General features: G+C 47.0%; 4 protein-coding genes across 4 annotated transcripts; 2 read left to right on the top strand and 2 right to left on the bottom strand.

The window, feature by feature from the left end:
• Positions 1–6: 6 nt before the first annotated feature.
• On the bottom strand, positions 7–4,912 carry LOC118511053 (protein arginine N-methyltransferase 9-like). The gene is made up of 2 exons (XM_036053653.1): positions 4,303–4,912; positions 7–2,652 (listed from the first exon to the last, which is right to left on the bottom strand). Exons 1-2 carry the CDS (start codon positions 4,599–4,601, stop codon positions 729–731), a joined length of 2,223 nt encoding a protein of 740 aa, XP_035909546.1. The 5' UTR covers positions 4,602–4,912; the 3' UTR covers positions 7–728.
• LOC118511054 (transmembrane protein 62-like) lies at positions 4,900–8,303 on the top strand. Its single transcript, XM_036053654.1, has 4 exons — positions 4,900–5,453; positions 5,534–6,758; positions 6,843–7,146; positions 7,234–8,303. Exons 1-4 carry the CDS (start codon positions 5,253–5,255, stop codon positions 7,511–7,513), a joined length of 2,010 nt encoding a protein of 669 aa, XP_035909547.1. The 5' UTR covers positions 4,900–5,252; the 3' UTR covers positions 7,514–8,303.
• Positions 8,304–8,576: 273 nt separating this feature from the next.
• LOC118511055 (proton-gated ion channel subunit pbo-6-like) lies at positions 8,577–10,650 on the top strand. The gene is made up of 6 exons (XM_036053656.1): positions 8,577–8,900; positions 8,972–9,144; positions 9,225–9,272; positions 9,345–9,460; positions 9,523–9,890; positions 10,003–10,650. The coding sequence occupies exons 1-6, from the start codon at positions 8,843–8,845 to the stop codon at positions 10,578–10,580; spliced, it is 1,341 nt and encodes a 446-aa protein (XP_035909549.1). The 5' UTR covers positions 8,577–8,842; the 3' UTR covers positions 10,581–10,650.
• Positions 10,651–14,419: 3,769 nt separating this feature from the next.
• Positions 14,420–21,694, bottom strand: LOC118511051 (protein bicaudal D). The gene is made up of 10 exons (XM_036053650.1): positions 20,816–21,694; positions 18,820–19,185; positions 18,598–18,735; positions 18,364–18,521; positions 17,965–18,275; positions 17,701–17,891; positions 17,398–17,609; positions 16,785–17,266; positions 16,539–16,713; positions 14,420–16,440 (listed from the first exon to the last, which is right to left on the bottom strand). Exons 1-10 carry the CDS (start codon positions 21,017–21,019, stop codon positions 16,272–16,274), a joined length of 2,406 nt encoding a protein of 801 aa, XP_035909543.1. The 5' UTR covers positions 21,020–21,694; the 3' UTR covers positions 14,420–16,271.
• Between the last annotated feature and the right edge of the window lie 423 nt (positions 21,695–22,117).

Raw genomic sequence — 22,117 nt, 5'->3', positions numbered from 1 at the left:
ATCACATTCAGATCACATTGACTGGAATGATTCTACTTTATTGCTTTGATAAAACAAGTACATTTAATGGAAACTACAGCAATTGCGCATCGGAACACAATATCGCATCGACGATAATGCTGATATGTGGGGTTTTACAAACATCCAATCACAATTTGTTGTCGATGATAGCTTACATTGGATCACTGGTGCACGTGTGGTAATCAATGGTGAGAATGTAAATCTACTTTGTATGTTACTGGTTTTACTTTCCACTGCTACTAACCATGCCTAAGCCTATTGCTAATCCTTCCCATAGGGTGGGGGTGTGAATGTGATGCATTTGTCCTGCTGCCGAATTCTTGACCGATACTCACTAAAAATCACTACTAAGATTGCTTTTACTAAGGTAAGTAAAATATTGTTCCGTACATTTTAATCTATGCGTCATACTCACAGAGTCAATGGATGACATTGCTTTTGCTTCAACGGGAATGCATACGGTGTTCGAGAACCTACTCGTGATTGGTAATACTGCATTACTAAAGCTAAGATTGCTACGGTAAAATTCATCTTAGCATTCTACTCATCTCCATCGATCACCATAGATACACGTTTCGAACCATTGCAGTTGGGTGGGTGCTTGCTCATCAGAGGTTATTGGTTTTGCTCACGTGACTAGGAATTGTTGTTTGGATTGTGAAGAGTATATTGCAAGTCGTCGCGTTTACAGATCCCCATTGGTCGCATTACTGACTAACGGAAGCAATATCACATTTAATGACACCATGATTTTGAAGCACGGTAGTGTACAGCTGCTCTATCTGTGCGGAATCTGAGGACGGGTCATCGCCGTCCGACGGTCCGTGGAATGTAGATTTAGGAATGATGAAGGCAGATCGCTTAGCGAAGGATTGAGCTCGATCCGTGCCAAGCAGTGGTCGATCAGGTGTGAACCCGATTTGGTAATGGTACAGTATGGCATGCACTCGCGTCGCCTCGGTGGGTTCGGTCAGTGCCAATTCCAGTGCCGTTTCGTGTAGCTTTCCATCGAACTGTATGTCCGCCAGCTTAACAGTGGGGGACAGATTGCGGTATGAAAAGGGGCCCAGATCTAGATGATTTTCCGTTTCGAGCGAAGCTAGATACTTATCGATCTGAAACTGTTCCAGTTCAGGATTCTCCACTCGGCTGCATTTCACGATCCAATCGGACTCGATCACGCTGCCGTGCAACTCTAGCGACGATGGGACGACCGTACCGATGGGCTTCAGCTTGGCCAGCAGCGATTGATAAAGGCAGAAGTGCTCACTGTTGATCTGTCCGAAAACGTCGACCGGTTGCAGAATAATCAAATCGAGCGTATAGTCGTTGAGTAGAAATATCTCCTGAAGCGAGCTGACCAGCATGATGCTACCCATCGGAATGTCATTTTGATTCGCAACAAACTCAATCAAATCTTCCGCCTGGTCGAGACAGAACAGCATTCGTGCTTTTCCCTCCTTCAGCAGCTTCAGGCCCGCGTAGGGAAAGAGCGACAGATCGAGCACCTTCTCCATATCGTCGAGCGCTTCGGTAGCTTCCGTGAGGCTGCTATAGTACTCATTGTCGTTGAGAAACTCCAGCACATGCTCGTGGACACTGATCTGGTTTTCTACCGAGTTCAGATTGTGGGCAATCGAGAGCGCACCGTCTTTGCAGGACATTGTCAGCTTCAATCGCTGATCCTTCGCCACCGGCAGGCGCTGGTTGAGTCGGAAGATGGCCTGGTTCCAGCAGGTGCTGGTCGTAGGGTCCGTGCTGATGGCCTGCTGCTCATCCAGCTGTAGATCGAACCACACCACGAACCCATCCAACAGTAGACCGTCGTCCAGACAGGTCAGCTCTACCTCGCCTACTTCCGTACCGTCCTGGAAACGCATCAAACAGTCCAGATCGTTGAAATCGACCACCATCGATACCACGGTATCGGTCACAAACTCAAAGTCATCGTTCGCCTGGATCCGACCAATGTCCTCCGCGTCGTAGCACTTTGTACCTTCCTTCGACAGCAAACAGTTGCTGGGCAATGAGAAATCCTCTATAAATGCTTCGTTGATTAAAATATTGCTTGCTGTTAAGGCGCGCGATTGATAGCCGGACGCGTACAGCGTTACCTTCGCCGGTATGATCTTCCCTTCCGGCAGCAGCAGATGCCGCTTCGCGTGAATTAACGTTTCCAGAATGCCCTCGCCGAATGCACCGGAATCGAGGGTTTCGGTAACGATTAGCGAAAACCGTTCACCGATCTTCAAGTCCTGCGAGTAGCTCTGAAACAGACAGATGCGATCGCTAAGCCCGTTCGCGCCGAACACGTCACGTGCAATCTGCACCATTATTTCCGACCCGTCGCATGCTGCCGCCTTGCGGATGCCCGCGCACTGCAATGCGTACATTGACAGCAGTCCCGTGCCGGTGCCGATGTCCAGCACTTCGTTGTATCCTTCGGCGATCTGGCTTTCGATCGCGGCGCGAAATGCGGCATTACGCACCACGTCATTCAGCATGCGAAAATGCCATCGTTCGACGAGCTCGCATTTGGTGTTTTGCAGATTTTGGTACGCCTTCAGATAGCGCGAGTCCTGCAGCAGCACACGCTCGAAGCAAATGGAAGCCTCCAACGACCGGCCATACCTGAAAGGGGCAGATGGGCAGAGAGTGAGTAGGTGAAGCGAACCATGTAAGTAGCAGTAATGAGAAAATGAAATGCCTGAATCACCATTCAACAACAGATCATCATCATCAAGTTCATCTTGCCCTAATTTCTTTCCTATTTTCATTTCTCAGTTTGTATTTTTAGTACATTTTGCGTCAATGGAGTATTCTAAGGTACAGTTGCTTTATTTTTTCCTCGCCACAGTTAGTAGGTCCTCATGATAACCCAGATTTATCTAATTATTGCGTGTTAAGTACTGCTATTCCTTCGTGTCTGTAAACCTCAGACTGTCCTGGTCGCTGCCGATTAGATATGAATTCGTCCTTTCGAGTTTTCTCTCATCTTGGCTTGTCCTAACGACGGCCTCTCTTAGGTAATTTCTTCCATTCCTGGTTTACTAGACTTAATGAATACCACGTTACTTCGATAGCCAATCCTCACTACGGGGGAACGGTCTGAGTGGGATTTGAATCCCGGTCCTGTCCCGTATGAAGGCCGGCGCGGTTGTCGGCTCTACCGGCCTCCCCCTGTCGTGATCCTGTCGTATTACTTCTTAGCAACCAGTGCTTACTTTATAAAAAAGGGAAGGTAATAATTCCCGGCAAACATTTCCCGATTTTGTTGATTCTAGCTGCGTAAAATCATTTCCATTATTTTGTGCATGGGAACGAAGTGCATGCTAATCAGATTACATTATGTTACATAATCACTGTATTACAAATCTTGGTGAAAGTAGTGCATTTGAAATTGTGCCTTGCAGCAGACTCTTGCCATAAGGCTAGGGCACCTTTTACCGCCGGTTGGTTCAACAGTGCGGCTGGTACACTGAACGAAACGAACGGATCGAATGCTTCCTCTTGGTGTGGCTGAATTCCCGCCTGAAACACTGCCAGTGGCACCAGCGACAAACAGTTCTCCTGTGTCATTGCCGTCTCGTACCAATAAACTACGGGATAGCCAATGAACAAACCGTACGCGGTTGTACGACAAATGTCCTCACCAAGCGGCCACTGTACAATTTGTGTAAGCGGTTGTTGTGAGACACGCTCAGCAGCCTCTTTAAGCCGGGCTTGCAATAAATCTACCAACTCATATTGCACCGCTACCACACTCTCGTCCGCCGTACGTGGAGCAGCAGCACGTCCTGCGGACACGTCGATAATTACCGGGCGCCGTTCATGACCCGCGCACCATCGATTCATATCGCACACACCGAAATCGGCCATGGGCGAATCGTGCCCGATCTGCACAATTACTAGCGAGCTAGCAACCAGCTTGAGCTTCTTCAACGTATCGAGCAGCTGTCGCACCTCGTCCATCGACAGGCAGCCAACGTCCCACAGGAAGCCCTGCTTAAATCCTTTATCGACCGTGTACAACTGTACGGCAATTTCCTTGATCTTGCGCTTCACTCTCACTTTCGCCCTCAGGCAACGGGACAGGTAGCGATAGATGTCCTTCATTAGCGCAATGTTAGATGTGAGCGGTGGCCAATGGCAAGTAGAAGAAGAGACAAAAAAAGGCGCACTCTTGACCTCACTCGCCACTCTACGTACGTACTGTGTGTGCGCGTACACTGGCACCACGGGCCGAAGGGGAGGGGGGGGGGGGGATGGAATTGCGCCTACCTTTGCAACCGCACGCCCGTCTCGTTCAGCAGCTCCGGATGCTCGGGGAAGTACTCCAGGCCTTGTTCGATGATTTCAAACACTTGTTCGATTTTGCCCTCCTGCTCGAGCTGCTCCGCGTACTTGGTCACGACGAACAGGAACAACTCCCGCAGCGGATCTTCCTCCTCTGCCGCCGGGGATGGGGGCGACCGCTGGTCGAGAACTTTCGTGGCACTGGCAAACGCCTTCTTGAATTTGCCCTGTGCAATGAAATCGTACACAACTTTCAGTTCACCGATTTCCTCATCACTGCTCATCCTTTTGGTTTGCTCGTTTTTCGTGCTTCGTAGCCGCGGAATCGTCCTCCTGAACTGTGGTCGTCTGGCAGGAAATCAGGATCAGGCTAATTGCTGCTGGCCGAAGGCGAACGTTAACTGCGTGTTTCGGGGTTGACTTTGCACGACGCAGTGATTTCGCTGTGCCCTGGCAGCAATTACGACGGTCTACCACCGCTGGTCTGTTGCTGGCTGGCCCAAAGCCTCCGACCCGTTTTTTTTTGCCATCCACTTCCGTCCAGAGAGAGAGAGGAGAATATTTTGTAAACAGAAGCTGGTGCGCCGGCGTCGACATCTGTCAAAATCACTCGCTCAAGGTCAGGCCTTGTTGTTTTCATAACAACAGGCGAAGGAAAAAAGTGAACTCGTCATCCCGTCATCCCCGTGTAGTAGTGATAAGGGGGTTTTGGTGCAAATTCGATGAAAACTCCCTTTTTTGTATGCGCTTTTCTTGGCCACGGTACAAACTAACCCGTACCGCTCGCGGGTAGTGACAGTTCTTCGATCTGGTGTGAGCTATGGTCCGTTACTGTTCGACGGATGCGTAGAGAGGAAGCCGGAGATCGCACACGCTTACGGCTGTTTCCATTGTGATTACGCGCCGTGAATAACTGAACCGAAACGTGGTGTACGATGCGTTTCACTACCGTTGCCTTTTCGCTGATCGTTTTTATCGTGGTGTTTTCGATCTTTGTTGCAAACCTTGCGAATTTGATCGGCATCGACAAGCAGCTAAGTAACCGGCTCGATGCCGCCTCGCACGATGGACAGCTGCGACACTCCAAGCAGCTAAAGTTGGACGATCAGCACAACCATTTGATGTGGTTCTTGCAGGTAAATAGGGGGAAGCGCTCACTGCCCGCTGGCCCGATACCGTTAACCACCACGTAAGCGTTTATGCTGTCCCGTTGTAGGTTTCCGATATACATATAAGCATGTACCTGGATCCGGCCCGTGTGCCACAGCTGATCGAGTTCTGCAACCGTACGGTCGACATAATCGCACCGTCCGTAGTGCTGGCGTCCGGCGATCTTACGGACGCCAAAACGTCCAACTTTCTTGGTTCCCAGCAGCACGAACAGGAATGGCGCTGGTACCACGAAGTGCTGCGTGACACGAACGTGTTGAACAAAACGGTTTGGCTGGACATCAGGGGCAATCATGACAACTTTAATGTGCCCGCGTTGCAAGCACGCCAGGATCTGTTCACGAACTATTCGGCACAAGGCAAACGTCATACCCGTTCCTACATGCAGCAGCTGGAGGCCGGTGGCGAACGGTACGCATTCATTGCGGTTGACGCCTGTTTGGATCCGGGACCGAAACGACCGTTCAATTTCGTCGGAATGCTGTCCCGGAATGAGACGCAACATTTGATCAATCTTGCCGAGCGATCGCGCGAGCTGGAAACGAACTACACCATTTGGTTCGGGCACTATCCCACGTCGTGCATCCTCACGCCGGGTTTGGGTACGGGCGGCATCCGCAACCTGATTGGACGCTACCGGGAAGCTTACGCGTACCTGTCCGGTCACTTTCACACGCTCGGGGGAGCAGTGCCACGAATGTATACGCTGCAGGAGGAGGGCTTTCTCGAGCTGGAGCTTGGCGACTGGATGCGCAACCGGCGCTATCGTTTGGCGGCGTTCGATCATGGCCTGTTCTCGTTCGTCGACGTTCACCACAACCAGTGGCCGGTGGTGCTGGTAACCAACCCGAAGGACGCTTTGTTTAACATTCCGGGCAAGGAAGATCTGCAGTCGATCAGGGATTCTACCCACATACGGATGCTTATCTTCTCGCCGGCCAAGATTGTGGAGTGTCAGGCCAAAATTGATGGGGCCGGTTGGCAGGATTGTAAACGCGCCAGCCATCAACTGTTCGTGGTGCCCTGGGAACCGGCCCGCTACAAGCGGGGATTGCACAAGCTGCTGATCTACGTGCTGGACGCGGACGGACGGAGCCGTGTGGTGGAGCAACAGTTCACGCTGGACGGATCCCGGTTGCAGTTTGATTTCCTCGCGAAGCTGGTGCTGATGTACGACACGAACAAAGTTTTCCAAGCGTTCTTCAGCGTGGCGCTGATCATTTATCTGGTACCGTTGTGTGTGTTCCGAATATGGCATACATTGGTGCGAAGTACGTTAGATCCTTGTGCTGGAGCAGAGCACCAAAAGCAATTGCAATTTGTTTTACTTACCTTGTTTTTTTTTTTTGTTACAGGAGGCAGTTTGACAAGGCCCCGACTCCGGACATTATGCTGCGGAGGTTGGATTCGCAAGATGTGGATACTATCGACCGTGGATCGTTTAATGTTTCCGATCGTCGGATACTGTCTGTACCTAACCTGCGGCCCGTGGTCCATCGGCGAGGTGATCGATGGCCACATGGGAGTGGTGTTTGTGTGGGGTATTTTTGTGAATAATGCTTTTCTGCCGGGCACGCTCACGTATCTGTACGGGTTCTTTCAACTGATGCTCTGCCAGCTGCCGCTCACCATCATATTTGCCAACAATGTTGTGCGACGGTAAGGACATGCAGTAAGAGTAGTAAGACGATGAACCCCAACCGGACAGCTAACATTCACAATCAATTTCATCTTTCCGCCTTCCAGCTTTTACCGTCGTTCCGGAGATAAGAGTTATGGCTGGCTGATGGCGTTATGGAAAAATTCTGCATTTATTCTTATTATGACCGTGGAGGTATTACTGGCGGCAATATTTTGGAACTCGTACGGACTGCTGGCGTTCATCATTACACCGCTCCGTGCGTGGTCGATAGTGTTGAATCTGATCCTGTGGTACCAATCGCGCTACATTCCGGAAAAATGTTTACGTTCCGCATCGGCTGTTTGGTCGTCTACGGAACCCAAACTTTCATCCCTAGCCCACTAAACGGACCAGACGACTGACTGTTCCAATGCATAGCGAATGGTATTACCATTTGCATAGTTGTGTGTGTGTGTGGGTGTGTTTCAAACTTTGTCAAATCCCGACTGGACTGCACGTTGCCTTCTCTTGTCTGAAGCTGTATTCAGCTGGAACCATGTTTGTGCTACATGTCGTTTGGACAAATTTAGAACAACCCTATTCTACGGGTGACCTGCACCGAGTATGATTAGCGGTAGTTGAGGGCGCATAGTTTTCATACCCTTTCCTTCACACTAGTCATCTTTGCAATGAAGAAACAATCAAATTAGAAGAAGAAGAGCAGCACAGGGAAAACCCTGTCCGATGAACACATAACGATTATCATACAACCTACTATCAATGTGCAAACTTTAACCCGCAATACCGCGCACGCCGGGTATCACGGTAATGAAAATCGAAACTAACCATTATAAACAACCACCGTCACATTACCAAAAAAAAGTAACAAAAACTGTAGGTTAAAATGAAAAAAATGTATTGCAATTTTTTAAAAGCAATATTCTAATTGCTATTTAGCGTGTGTAAAGGATGTTGTAGCATAGTAAATGTTTAGAAATGGTAGCCAAATGGTCGTTTGGCAGGCCAATGCTAGTGAAAGCGTAGTTGATGTAGCAACTGTAGACAAGTATTAATATGTGACTGGTGTTTTTCGTGTGTGGTGTAAAACTAATCCTTTTTGTTGGCCGTTTTGTTACTACAAATATACTGTACACTGTTATGTGAGAGTCTAATAAAATGTGTCAATCCAATCAAATCTTCGCTTGTGTCGATCGTTTTGGAGATATTGGAAAGAAATAAAAGACAGTAACAGTTCCTTTCGAACGTCCAACCTTAGCTGCCCAGCTTAAGCGCAATTGTAATGATCATCATTCTAAGCAGCTGTCTCCGCTCCAATTTACGATGATTATACGCATGGCAGTATGACGCAACTCGCAGCTATCCCCGTACCCATCCTAGATCATCTGGATCATACTGCACGGCAGGCAGTTATGATGCATTTATCAGCCGCTGTTTGTACTTCTGCTACTGCCACTCCACCATTGCCATTATCCAACACAACATCCAGCTGACTAATTCTACTAATGTGCTGATTGATGCTGCAGTTTCTCGCAACGAAGATGTACCGTGCGCTCAGCCCGTGCGTGGCGTGACGTGAACTGCAAGCAACGGTCCACAACTGCATCGGACAGCCAGTCGGGCCAGTTGATAGTGAATGGTGGATCAGGTGCATTCATACGCGGAACGAAGCACTGTTTTCGGCACTGAGACGGGACAATCTTGAAGGTGATCGCCATGGTTAGAACAATAGCGGTACTGGTATTATCCGGATTAATTATGGTGGTAGCGGCGGGTAAGCAAACGCCGCACGACAGTAGGGTTCGTGATGAGTGAAACTTTTTCATGTGACTGTTGCTTTTGCAGAGCATCCGAAACCATTCCTTTGCGCGGATCAAATGGAAATTAATAGCACTGAAACTGCGTTGAAAAATGCGCTGTTCTGTGGAACCAGCTACAACCCACGTTACCGGCCAGTGAAGTATCAGCAAGATCGGCTCGCCATGTACATCGGTGCCGAAGTGATCAATGTGGAAAAAGTATGTAAAATGTGTCTCTTGCCTTGGGTTTATCGATGGGGATGATATTGTTTCATAAAAAATTATTCACACTTTCAAAGGTTCGTGATGACGACTCGAAGCTGGAGATAACTTTGGAACTGTTGATGGTATGTCCACTCTTAAGTAATCGTTTTGCAAGCAGTTGGGCTGATGAAGCTGCTGTATTAAACGTTTTGCAGCAATGGTACGACGCGTTTCTACACTGGAACAAGCGAACCAGCGGTAACATCGAAACTATCAACGTGGCCGAACAGGATCTCTGGACTCCAACGTTTGCGGCTAAATCGTTTCAGAAGTAAAGTGCCAGCTTTATCCGGCGCGTACAATACAGTAGCAAGTAACCACACTTCGTTGTAGATCGCCGCGCATCCAAAGCACCAACCAGTGCTCCCGTGTCAAGTGCCATCTGAGCTACGACGGGGAAGTTATCTACACGGTACTGTGCACGTTTAAGGTGGACTGCTATACGGAGCCGCGGTACTGGGCGTTCGAAACGAAGATTTGCACGCTGCGAATTTATTCCGTCGAGTACGATACCAACCAATTGTCGCTGTTCCACTTCCAACGGCGCCTCTCGTACCCGAGCTATCCGCTGCTGCCGTACAAAATTACCTCCTTCCAGATGGCCACCGTCAATAGCACGATGAGCCCGGAGTTTCGCATGGACATTGTCATCGAGCGATTGATTGGATCACATCTGGTGGTGTTTCTCGTGCTGATCGTTAGTAAGTTAGAATGCTTTACGGTGTTTTTTTGTTTTTTTTTTTGGATTTTCATAACAGCTTTTGCAGCGTTAGTAATTTAATGCACGCACTTTCCTTCCACGATGGTTCCTAGTACTCTGCCTGTTGAATCTGTTCAGTCTCTGGTTCAACATACTCTCCAGTGCACGAGCGATCGCAGTCGTTCTGGGCACGGTGATGCAAAGCATGTTCCTCGTCATTCTCTACTGGTACGGAGTAGTGAAAATGAAACCGGTCATTACGCTGGCACATCTATTGCTGGGATCCTGCGCGTTTGGGGCAGTTGCCTGCGGTTGGACGTACTTTGTTCGGGGACAGATTAGCACCAGGAAGCGGTTTACCGCCGGCTGCCCACGTACAGTCGCACGGGTTATTGGATTTTTGAGAAAAAATCAACCACTGGCATCGTTCTTGTCGATCGGGTATCTCAACGGAACGAGCGCGGAAGGAAAGTTGGCCAACGATTGGGAGGAAACCCATGTGCAGCAGCAGAACACACCAACAATGGCGGCAGAGGGCCAAGAACGGCAGCAGGATGACGAATTGACGTCCAGCGGGAATGAGGAGGAGTGTGATGTCAAGTGGCAGGAAGTGGTGCAGCCCCTTGATCGTATCCTGTTTTGTGCCATGCTCACTGCCTACCTACTGATGTTCATCGTGTACGTTTGCTAGTAGCGCGGTGTTCTAGAACAAGTACTAATAAATACTACCGAACGGTACGAATAGCGGTGTCCAAATAAAATGCTATCGATGTTTTTATATTCAGGTAAATGGACACGTGCAATGCTAGTAAGCCTCATGTGGCTCTTTTTCATGATCAATGTGGCTTGTTTTTAAAATTATCAATCTCCTTAATGATATCTTGTTACTGTTAAAACACCTCACCCGTTTAGGCCATATCTGCTCCAAATCAACTGATACAGCAGTCAAATGTTGTCTGCACATCAAGGACACAGTACGAAAGACGATGGATTGTTGGATGATTCGTTTGAACACATGGGCAACTGATTAAAACTCGTTAAAACCTGTCTATTGACAGATGTACAAGGTTTTTGACACTTTCCCATAATTTTTACACAGAGTCCCGAATATTTTTGGCTTTTTTTTAAAATCAGGTATTTACTGCGTAACGAAGTAAACATTTTTAGTGTGGCTAAAAATAGGCAAACAGGCGTGCAATTTTATACATATCGCATTACTTCTTCTTGTTCTTCTTCTTCCTTGGCACTACAACCTCGAGAGGTCTCGGCCTGCCCCTCTTTCTGGGTTTTTGTGACTTGATTTTACCCGTAGCAAAGTACTAAGCTCTGCGCGTACGGGGAGGCGGTCTGGAAGGGATTTGAACCCCGGTCCTGCCGTGTGAAGGCCGGCGCCGCTGTTGCAACCGCCACCGAACCGCCCCAAAACAATGTTCTTGTATCGTATTACAAGAGTAAGGAAACTTCTCCACCCAAAGGGTACCTGGCGCAACGGACGAAGCTGGCACTGTGTTGAACATTTAAAGTCCCAGTACTCACACACCCCTCTGAGACATGATGAACTCTTTCCAAAACTGACAAAAACCCTCTTGATCGCGTTCTAACTTTTGGTCCCGTATGTGTAGAAGGACAAAGGAGAAGCCGCTTCTATCGCGAGCTCTACACGCCGTCAGATGATCGCACTGTCGAGCAGCGAATTAAAATCTCAAGTCTCGCCGGAGTGAGCCAGGTCATGTCATGAGAATGACCTCGCCTGTATAGTCCTTTTGGACTTTCCCCACAAGGCGAGAGAAGGCGTGATAGGTCCAAAATGAAATGAAGAGATGGCGTTAATGTGTCCACCATCCCCTTAGAGAGTAGAGAACAAGAGTTTGATAGATCTACTCAAGCTGTTGGTTTCTCTTAAAAAGAAAAAATGTTGTTTTTTATGACACGGCCGGTTTCGAAAAATATTAAACCGTATTCAAAAATTTGTAAGGAAATGGTTATAAACCCCGTGGGACAAATCGATATCTAACAGTATATGACTCATTATGTTCTTGTGATTTTTAACAATTAGTGTCAATTTCTAACGAATTTCTTTTAATGATATTAGGCCCTCGGGCTTCGGATAAGTGTGCCGAACACTGGACAGAAGAGTATAACTGCTTATTAGACTAAATTCACATACCTGAACAGCCAGTCCTTGGCATGGAAAACATTCGAATCGTCCGTTCAGCTTTGGTTCGTGAGTCGTGTGGACCAGTCGCGGATCAACCTAGCAGCAGAAGGAGTGGCCGCTCGGGGTCTCGTGGGTTAGGGGGGCCTCGCGGGCCTCTACTGCCATTCCGTTTGGGGCCTCTAAATATCTTGACCCATCACTGCTGCTGACGGATCAGCTGAACACAGCACATGCTATGCGGTGGTGGCTTGGCTAAAACGTTTTCAAACTTTAACAATAACACAAAATTAAATGAACGGAAGCACAATAAAAACACACGCTTAACACGTTTAACACGTTTTACCATGTTTACCAGTTTAATTGGTTTGCTATTTGTCGGAACGGAAACAAAAACCTTTACTCGAACTTATGCTCCACAGAATTAGACACAAAATGGACATTGTTGGATTACTACCCTTGACTTGCGCTAGTAAGTTTGCACAGTTGTTGTTGTTACTTTTGTTTTGTTCCTAATCCCCTTAATCCATCCTTTTGTCACGGTACCTTGGGGGAAGGAGCTTACGGATGGTGTGACGCAAAAGTAGAACGATCAAGGGTGTGTAGATATAAATTTCACTACGCTAGGAGGGAATACGATTGTTGTTTCTGGTAATCACTTACAATCACTATCACTACACCTACTAAACTGTGCTAATTAAATCGACACTACCGCCCACTATGCAGTTATAATAGTTTGGAGAACATCCTTACGTCTACGGGAGGGATACGGAAGAAGCGCTCGTGAAAATCTAACTCATGTTCGAACGAAATGGGTTAGCAAAATGGAAAGCAAACGATCTATAGATGCGAACCTATTGTATACTACATTCCTATGTTTCTTTTGCCGATAATTCCCATGTTTACTGTATTTGGCTGCTAATTGTGTTGCTACTACATTGCATGTTTGAAAACATTCAACTGCTGCGCTTTTCGCTGTACTGCTTAAATTATTCCAAACTACCTTCTTTTTTTCCAGATGCTATTTTCCACACTGACCCTTTATAGTAACATAAGGAGATGCAACTGAAACCTTTCAAGCCTATCGATTTAACAGCGCGGATAACAAAACATTATACGAATCTTCCCCCAAATGGGATTAACAAGAAAGTGTAAGCGTTCACAAATCAGCATTCAACAGAAAGAGAATCACGCCCGTATATGGGGCTCGTTATGATGTTCGCGCGTGGACTGGTTTCTTTGTGCAAATATAACTCATACACGTGTTGCTGTTACATATGATTTCAAAATTCATTGTATAATGATAATATAAAAATGGGGAAACACACACGCAATACACAGATACGCGAGATATCTCGACGCTTTTCCGTCGGTTTTCTCCTCACGTCGGATTCATTTGATACCGTGTGATTCCCGCCACTTGATATCCCGTGCAGTAGGTAGGTAGGTAGGTAGGTAAGTACCAAAAAATGCTTTTCCGACACCAGTTTCGCTCCCCATCTCGTATAGTTAATTATTACGCTCTTCCGAGCCTTCGCCTTAAACCTCACATCGTTTCATTCAAAAAAGGGACGGTGATTAATTATTATTAATTTCGTAGTTGATACGCCTTCGTATCGCCATTTCCTACGCTTCCCTGCTGCTGCTAATTTAGTTAGTTTGCTACGAAATGTCGGTACGGATTACTGTACCAGTTTAGTGTTGCTATTATTGCACAATAATTTGAACATTAACGTCTGTCGTCCCTCTGTCTGTTTCTGCGACCTTTGCCCATTAACGTTAGTCGTTATTGACCCCGAATGCACGAATTTGCAACACTGTTTGGAATTTCCAAATATTTTTTTTTGAGACTTTGAGGTACGGGGTCCAGTGGTGATTGGTTCACCTCCGCTCAAAGTGAGTTTTTTTTTTGCTGTTGTTGCTTGTGCGTCGCTTGCTTTCCACTATTTTATAATAAATATATGGCTCGGTAGACTTTTACAATATGTACGTTTAATCATAGATTTGTTTTACACCCCGCCGGTCGGAGATTCGACCGCGACGATGAGTCTTGCTGCCGTTCGGTGCAGTCCATGCACAACACGTTTGTTTGTTGGTGTTGCTTGTTATTGTTTCTTCCACATCGAAACAGTACAGCAGCAACAAAACAACAGTTACATCAAAGTTACCGTGTGTAGTTTTGTTGTTATAATATCTTTATTATTCACATAACCTGTTTCTTCTCAAAAATATTGGCAAATGGATTGATTGGTTAGAGGGTATAACGTTTTCTACTAATTAATTTTGGACGATTAGAAGATGTGTTTCTTTTTTTTGTGTGAATTTTGTTTCAATGAGGACACGCTCTGGACGCGCTCGCATTGACGGGACGTGTGTACATCTGGGTACTGGTTCGTTTCATTTAAATTTGGACACTATTCGCTTCATGCTCCCCCTAGCACACATTTGTCGCTATTTTAATTTTGCTCTATTTACGGTTCAGAGAATATGTTTGCATATCGTAACGGACAAAAATCACAATTTCGAAAACCTAGCCTGTACTATGTTGGACAGATAGAGTTACTAGTAACGGTGTATCATCAATGAGCGAACGGATACTGGGCAGATAATTTCAATATTTTTTCTTTTTGTTTGTTTCCTGTGAAGAATGAATGCCTAATGTTTAACACACTACCGATTATAATGCTTCAGACGCTCCCGACTGGGCAGGCGACCGTCGTTCTACCAATTCAAGGGGAACAGACCTAAAAGACTATAAAACCGAAAACGGCGCCTTCTAGGATTCACCACCGGAAAGGACCAATTGCGCTACTGCTGGGATTTTTCTACTCAACAACATCCCGTTCGCTACTCATTTGAAGACAGTTAGTGACACCATCCATTCTCTAGAAGAAGCGTGGAACCAATGCTATCGTACAAAAATGCAATAAGCAGCATCGGTTTCGAATAATCTTGAGGGATCATTTCTGTGCTGTTGTTGAAATTAATGTAACACAACACAGTGAAACATACTCCCCCCGATGACGGATTTGCTTTGCCACACAGGTGAGCAGAGGTGCGATAAAATACTACGTCGCTTCAACCGTCAGGAACGTGGTGGAACTCGTGGTCATAAAAATGTTGGTCCAGATTTCGTCGTGTGCTTCTTCATACGTCACCACCACCAACACAACCGATGAACAAAAGGTCCCTTTACTTTAAGGTTTTGGTGTGTGTCACATGGGTGCGCACACCTCGTTCAAGATTAGAACTTTTCGTTATTTCCGATAATCGTGCCGTGTAGCACTATTCGATAACAATTGTGTAACGGCATCGGGCTCGGCTAGTATCCGGATGAATTAATAAATAACGTCTATCTATAGTGTTTGAAATAAATTCTGCCGCCCCAAAGTCCTGCCAAAATTCGTACCACAACCACCGATACCACCGTTCAACATAAAATGTTGCCGAACCGTGTGCCATTGCCATTTTCTAATAATGAATTGTTAATGTAATAAACGGATCATGTGCCTCTCCATCAATCAGTCATCGCTGTTCGCTTCTAAACAACGCTGCCGTACTCATACGCTCGACCAACCTGTCCTTCTGTGCTTAGTAGTTACACGCTATTGCAGCTGCCACACTCGGTGCGAATAAATATATCTTAAAGCGCGATCGTTCGTGTCCTTCGGACATTTACGCAGGTTTACTTGGACGCAGCGTGCTGCCTTACACCACCGATCCGACCCGTTGCGCGCTGATCAGTACGTTTTACAACGAGGTTTGTGTATTGCAACTATGGTTCAATTCTCGTTCGTTTCTTTAATGGATGGAAATATGCTTTTCTTTGTTATACTACAGCTACTACTCGTGGTCATTCCTGGTGCGTTCGCTTCAGGAACGCAAACTACGTGTGTTTTTTTTTTCTTTGTTACTGTTTGTCTAATTCATTGGTGGGACGGACCACCTGGTCATAGCTCTGTGTGTGTGTGTTTTTGTTCTGAACATTTTGTGTTTACGAAAAAGAGCGTAAAACAAGACACAACCAAATCATAACCCTGGAGGAGATCGATGAAAGATTCACATATATATCTGATGGATAATTTTTGGTTGCCATTCTCATCCCTCCACAGTAGTGGTTACCTTAAAAAAAACTACAGCTACCTCTCTCACCCGGTGTTTTCCACTTTACAGCTTAAGAAGTGTGTAAAGGAACGCCAAAATTTTACGTTGTACGCTCACCTTATGTTAGAAGAAAGCTTGGTTCGGATTGTTACTATTGCTGTTGCTGTTCGGGTTCTGAAGGCTGTTGCGTGCCGGTTGGCCACGAGAGAAGGCCGACTTGCCACCGCCACCACCTCCGCCACCACCACCGCCGCGCTGTGAAGCTGCCGGGCGACGCACATGGCGCATTTCACTGAGATAAACGAAAAACAAAGAAATCCCGAACCCCGAACGATACCATGAATATTATGCTCATTGCGCAAAACGTCTGCAAATGGTAACAATCTTTACCGATCCATCTCGAGCTCTTCGAGCTTTTGGGTCAGTCCTAGCTTCTGCTGTACCGCCAACCGGAGCAGCTGGTTGAGTGTTTTCTTCTCCTCTTCAGCCGCCGCTAGCTGATGCGTCAGTTCGTCAACCTGCGTGACGTACTCTTCGCAGCGGGCGGCAAACATAGCGCGAAGACCTGTCGGTGAAGAAATAGAACGCATGCTTCAATCAACTCGAGCCGCAACGAACAGAACCTGTAACACTTACTTGAGAATGTGGCCGCATCCTCCTTCAAAATGCGGAGCTCGTTTCGGAGCTTGGACATGGTATCGCTCACGACCAGCTTCTCGTTTTCGTACTTCGATTTCAGATTCGTCAGTGCGACCTCGGCGGTGTTCTTGTTTGACTTGAGAACAGTGCGGAGCGTTGCAATCTGCTCCCGTTTCGTCGAGAGCAGGCTGCGCAGCTTGATGATCTGTTCGTGCAGGTCGGCGATCTCTTCCTTCGCCTCCTTTACGTCGCCCGAGGACGTGACGGACGAATCGGTCACCACCTTATCCTTGTTCAGCTCGATCGTGTGCTCGACGGCCGTCTTAAGGTACCGGATCTGGTCGCTCACGGTGTCCACGTATTTGCGGATCTCGACCGCATCGCTGAGAGCCTGCAGATCCTCGAACACGTGCGGCTTCGAGGTAAGAATGTCCGATTTCAGCTGCGACTGAATCGCCGTCAATGAATCGTTCTCGAAGCTACAATGCACAAAATAATGTGTAAGTGGACAATGTTTGGCTATGTCTTCTAATTCTTCTGCCAATTATGGCTTTCCGTGACTTGATTTTCGGGCACACCCCTATTGTTGTGTAAGGTTGTAGTAAATTACCTTAAGTCGTCGTTCTTGTGATCCAGCAGCACACGGTTGGGCGTTTCTCCATTGACCGTGCACACTAGGTGATACAGCTGTGCCAGATCGTCGCTCAATGCCACTAAGTTGGTTCGCGTCGTGTTCAGGCTCTGGCCGGCTGTTTGCGATAGTGTGGTAAGCACTTGAATGTCACTGTGCAAGTCCAGCGATTTTTGTTCAACCGACAGCAGCTGTAAAGACGGACACAAAGGACACAAATGTTGGCAGGGCGATTGAGAGTATAGGACGAAAATAGCGCAAAAGCTAAGCAGTTGACGTTACCTTGTTCTTTAGATTCGTTATTTCGTTGCGCAACACGGTCATTGCGTCGGAACAGTTCAAACCCTTCTGCAGTTCTGCCAGGTCAGCCTTGAGTGTATCAATTTCCTTCGAGCTGAGCGTAAACCAACTCGAGTACTGCACGATGGCTTCGTTCAATTTATCATTCACGTCCTTATCCTTGGCGGCAGACACTATACAACATATGGAGTGCATTGGATGGAACATTATATGGTATATCGTAAAATGGCAACGAACCTAACTTACCGGTGATGTTTTCTTCTATTTGGATTTGCTTTTTGAGCGTGTGTAGTGCGTCCACGTGTGCTGCTAGCAACATCAGCTTGGCCATAAAGTTTTGCAAATCGTTCTGGCTCTTATCCAGATTCTGTTGCGCGTCGCGCAGGTTGGCGGTCAGGCAGAGCTTCTCCGTTTCCATCGTTTCCAGCTGTTTCTCGAGTTTTTTAAGCTCGTTCAGGTGGATCTCCGAGAACAGGTCACCCTTGGTACCGTCGGGTGACTTAAGATCTGCGGTTTCGGCCTCGAGCGTAGCTTCCAATCGCTTCAGGGTGGAATCTCTGCGTGTTTTACAATCGTGAGATGAGCGAAAATCATTATCAGTTTGAAAGTTTCCATCGCTTAGCTAAGAATCGTCAAGGTACGCACCTCAATGCTGGGATTTCTTCCTCACAGTCACTGCTGTTCAGGGCATTCTCTTCCATGCTACGTATACTATATGCCAGATTACTTATATTGTACATCGATTCACGGTTGATATGTGCATCAAGCTCTTTCTTCAAAGCGTATTTATTCTCCCGTTCAACCTACGCGCGAAAAACGAAACAAAAATGGGCATTAGCGGAAAACTAGTGGGGACTCCCATTTCTCGAAGCCACTTACTTGCAGTGCAGTCAAGGCATCTTCCATCTGTTTTTCAGCTATTTTCTTAAGACTAGCCAATTCCTCAACCTGTGAATTTAATAGCTGGATTTCCTCCGTGAGTCGTCGTATTTCGTGCTTTGCGCCTTCAAATTCCACCTGAGGAGAAGTGGCAACGTTAATGCAACTAGTAGAACCCACAGATCAACCAAGGCATTCGGTTTGTTCGCCTGGCCCCCATACCTGAGAGCTGCGCAAACTGGACACCTGCTTCTGGAGCGAAATGTTTTCCTCCTCCAGTTCCGAGTAGTCGGCCAGCATACGAGCCTCGCGATATTTCATATCCTTCAGCTCCGCCTTAAGCCGAGCACGTTCGGCCTCGGTGCCGGACTTGTCGCGACCAATTTCGGCATTTTCCTGCAGCATACGGTCCCGTTCGCTCGTGACACGGTCCAGCTCGTGGCGCAGCTGTTTGGTTTCATTTTCCAGCTCCACGATCTGCATGTTGAGGGATGTTTCCATCGCCGCCGATTCGTTGAGCAATGCATCTTCCTGTTCGATGCCCGTTTTCGTGGTGACTTGTTGGGTTTTTTGAAACTTTTGTAAAGCCTACAAACAGGAAGTGATAAAAAAACGCATTATTTTAAACGTTTTTTGTTTGTTTCATAACATTTCTACGAATGGCTTAAAAGCATGTTTAACGTTAAAAACTATTTAAGCGGCTAGCTTTCCACTACGATCATGGCGATTTATTGATTCAAAATTTTAATCATACCGATTATTATTGCGGCCACATTAACAATCGAACGATGGAAGAAAATAGGTTGAAAAACTGTTTCAATACACACGCTATGGTTTATACAATGGTTTCGTTTTAGTCGCTCGCTAGGCCACCTGCCAATATCCGTAACGACAACTATTACGTGTAAATGATGTAAACAATATTTGCTTATTGAAGTACCAGCGCACATCGCATCCGTTTTCAAATTATTTCACCGTGCGGAACTCAGTATTGACCTTCAAAATAAATCCGCCGGTTAGGCTATGTAAGGCTTCCATAGGCCGTCGCTTTGGAACGGCGCAACAGCTAAAATCATCGCATCGTCATCGAGGGTATCCAAAAATGAGCCCAACAAACGACGACGTGGAGCTTTATCAGTGATCTATCGGCGCATCATGCAATGGCAAAAGGAAAAATTGAAGGGAAATTGCACGAGGAAAACAGAACAGAAGGAGAAAAAGAGCTATTCAACCGTATCGCCCCGTGCTGGTCGTTGTATACGTTATTTCGTTTTCGCCTTGATTTGCTGTGAATACACACTTTCTTGTGAGCTACAATTCGTGGGTGTTGTTGTTGTGGGCTTGCAAGCCTTCGACCAGCCGCGGCCACCGCCACGCTCGCCGACGACAGTCGATGCTTGTTGAAGCACGAAGATGACCACGTGTGGAAAACGGAACTGAGCAAATGAAAACAATTATTTGCACAACTCGACCCTCTCCCCATTTGTCTGCCGTTATGAAATTGATCATCGATAGCTCGCTCCAAGAGCAGAATGGTGCTCCCATAAGCACCACTTATCGCCTAATTGGAAAGCCGTTCGAGAATCCAGACACGCGAATTCGGTCGAAGGGTCTCGTTAGTGTGGGAAAGTGTCTGTCCCAGTGCATTCATCATCTACTGCATGTCGATGGTCAACATGTAGTTCAACCGGTTCCATTTGGAACTCCACGGTGGAGCTGCACCAATTTGCCAACTGCGATTTTGATTGCATTTCAAATGAAATTGTACCGATCGTCGGAAGTTACAATAAACCGAAAGCAGGGATCCCCATACAGATCCATTGCTACTGCTCTACCCCTTTGCTCCCTACCTGCTGCTACTGCATGCAGCCGCGAAAAACATGAAAGAAAAATTTCACCCATTTCTCGCTGCTGCCATGGGGGGATGTGAAATGAAATAAAACGAAATGAGACCAAAATGTGTGCGGTGAATCATTAGATTGTTTTAATTGTACGGAGCGAGCGATAGGTTTGGCGTGGCAGTCGTAGTAGCAGTAGGCTTTTCTCTTGCCGCGTTGTATGGGACAACCTGCTATGTGCAGCTGGTGTTACTTTGACCGCGTACGGCACCACCATTCCGCACGATGCGCTTTTCGTTGGCTTTGCATGTCGCCCCAACCCGCTCAACACATACCTGTCGCTAGCAGTATCGATGGCATAGTGCATATGCAAAACTTACCTCTTGTGTAATGTCGAGTTCATGTTTGGTGTTCTCGTACAACGATTCCAGCTCTTCACATTTCACTTGCAGGTTTTGTTTTTCTTCTAGCAGCCCTAGACCATACTTGGCCGATTGGATGTTCTCGCTGCTCACCTGATCAAGCTCCCGTGTTAGGCGTTCGATTTCGGACCGCAAGGTTTCTAGTTCTGCTGATGATGTCATTTTCGGTTAGACGAGTGTTCCTTTTTCGGCTGTTTGTTGTTGTTGTTCTCCTCTTGTTTGGCTTCCTGCTAGAACGCTCTGTCCCGCAAAAGGATCGGAGCAAATGCGGCGAAGAGGCACGACGGGGTTCGGTGGTAATTCTGTCGGGAGATGGTGGTGGAACTTCATGCACCAGGCGACGGCGACGGGCGGCACTCCACGTCCAATCACGGTTACGCAAAGGAATGTGGCCCCGCTCAGTGTGGCGGAATGCTGGCTTTGTTGTGCGTCTGCTCACGATAAGACACCCGCTCCAGTCATTACACTACGAATGGGGGATATAAGCACCTTTTTTCCCGTATCATCGGCTGCGAGGTGTGTTACACTTGTGCCACCTCAAACGATTGGGTGACATTGGCCGTTTCTCTTTTCTATTTTCACTCGGATCATCGGAAACGGGGCAATCTCGTCCGCGTCCGCGTCGGAAACTGTATCACTGTGCCGCGGGGAAGCAATGGTGAAGGAGCACATGAAACAAAGCACGAGCGTGTGGTATTATGCTTAAAACATATCAAAACAGGGAAACCTTCCGATTTTTCTCTCGGCTACACTTGCTTTTAGAAATTGGTTGGCCACCGCGGCAGAGTGCGAGACGGAACGAAATGTTTCCCATGCAACAAAATGAGACTGTCTGAAGTGCGCGTCAGTTGTCCCTGAACTTTTTTTTTGTCGGTTTCAATTTCAGCTAACGTCATGTAATCGTCCTTTAGCTTTATTTATATGATGCCGTTCGTTGCTTCCATGACGGAGTGAAGCGCGAATAATGAACTCTGCAGACGCTTGCAAAAAGTTCTAAATTGCAGCATAGTGTTTGGTAGATTTTTGGCAATCGATAATTGCAGCGTATCGCTCATGATGGCCTTGTTGCAAATATATTAACATCAGCCGAACATCAATCTACACTCTTCCGACAAAATTCACGTCGCAATCTATATATGCATCTTGGTCATGTGTATTGTCAAATAATTCATTGCATGTGGCCGTGGCTCTACACAACAAACGCTCTTTGAATTCTAGTTGGAATATTTTCATTGGAGATCTTTTAATAGATTGCGCTTG

Source organism: Anopheles stephensi, chromosome 3, assembly GCF_013141755.1.
Source record: "Anopheles stephensi strain Indian chromosome 3, UCI_ANSTEP_V1.0, whole genome shotgun sequence".
In the NCBI taxonomy this organism is placed as follows: Eukaryota; Metazoa; Arthropoda; class Insecta; order Diptera; family Culicidae; genus Anopheles; species Anopheles stephensi.
The sequence above is the reverse complement of the archived record's forward strand: the minus strand, read 5'-3'. Positions and strand labels throughout refer to the sequence as shown.

What these genes read in the sequence shown, in the direction of transcription:
- LOC118511055 (XM_036053656.1), top strand. Translation starts at nt 8,843, where the DNA reads ATGGTTAGAACAATAGCGGTACTGGTATTATCCGGATTAATTATGGTG. An exon ending in AAGTGATCAATGTGGAAAAA is followed by an intron (nt 9,145 to 9,224) that starts GTATGTAAAATG and finishes ACACTTTCAAAG; the next exon opens with GTTCGTGATGACGACTCGAA. An exon ending in GCGGCTAAATCGTTTCAGAA is followed by an intron (nt 9,461 to 9,522) that starts GTAAAGTGCCAG and finishes ACTTCGTTGTAG; the next exon opens with ATCGCCGCGCATCCAAAGCA.
- LOC118511051 (XM_036053650.1), bottom strand. Translation starts at nt 21,019, where the DNA reads ATGACATCATCAGCAGAACTAGAAACCTTGCGGTCCGAAATCGAACGC. An exon ending in AATAGAAGAAAACATCACCG is followed by an intron (nt 17,892 to 17,964) that starts GTAAGTTAGGTT and finishes TATGTTGTATAG; the next exon opens with TGTCTGCCGCCAAGGATAAG. An exon ending in GGATGCGGCCACATTCTCAA is followed by an intron (nt 16,714 to 16,784) that starts GTAAGTGTTACA and finishes CTTCACCGACAG; the next exon opens with GTCTTCGCGCTATGTTTGCC.
- LOC118511054 (XM_036053654.1), top strand. Translation starts at nt 5,253, where the DNA reads ATGCGTTTCACTACCGTTGCCTTTTCGCTGATCGTTTTTATCGTGGTG. An exon ending in ATTTGATGTGGTTCTTGCAG is followed by an intron (nt 5,454 to 5,533) that starts GTAAATAGGGGG and finishes GTCCCGTTGTAG; the next exon opens with GTTTCCGATATACATATAAG. An exon ending in ATGGCATACATTGGTGCGAA is followed by an intron (nt 6,759 to 6,842) that starts GTACGTTAGATC and finishes TTTTTGTTACAG; the next exon opens with GAGGCAGTTTGACAAGGCCC.
- LOC118511053 (XM_036053653.1), bottom strand. Translation starts at nt 4,601, where the DNA reads ATGAGCAGTGATGAGGAAATCGGTGAACTGAAAGTTGTGTACGATTTC. An exon ending in ACGGGCGTGCGGTTGCAAAG is followed by an intron (nt 2,653 to 4,302) that starts GTAGGCGCAATT and finishes TGCCCCTTTCAG; the next exon opens with GTATGGCCGGTCGTTGGAGG.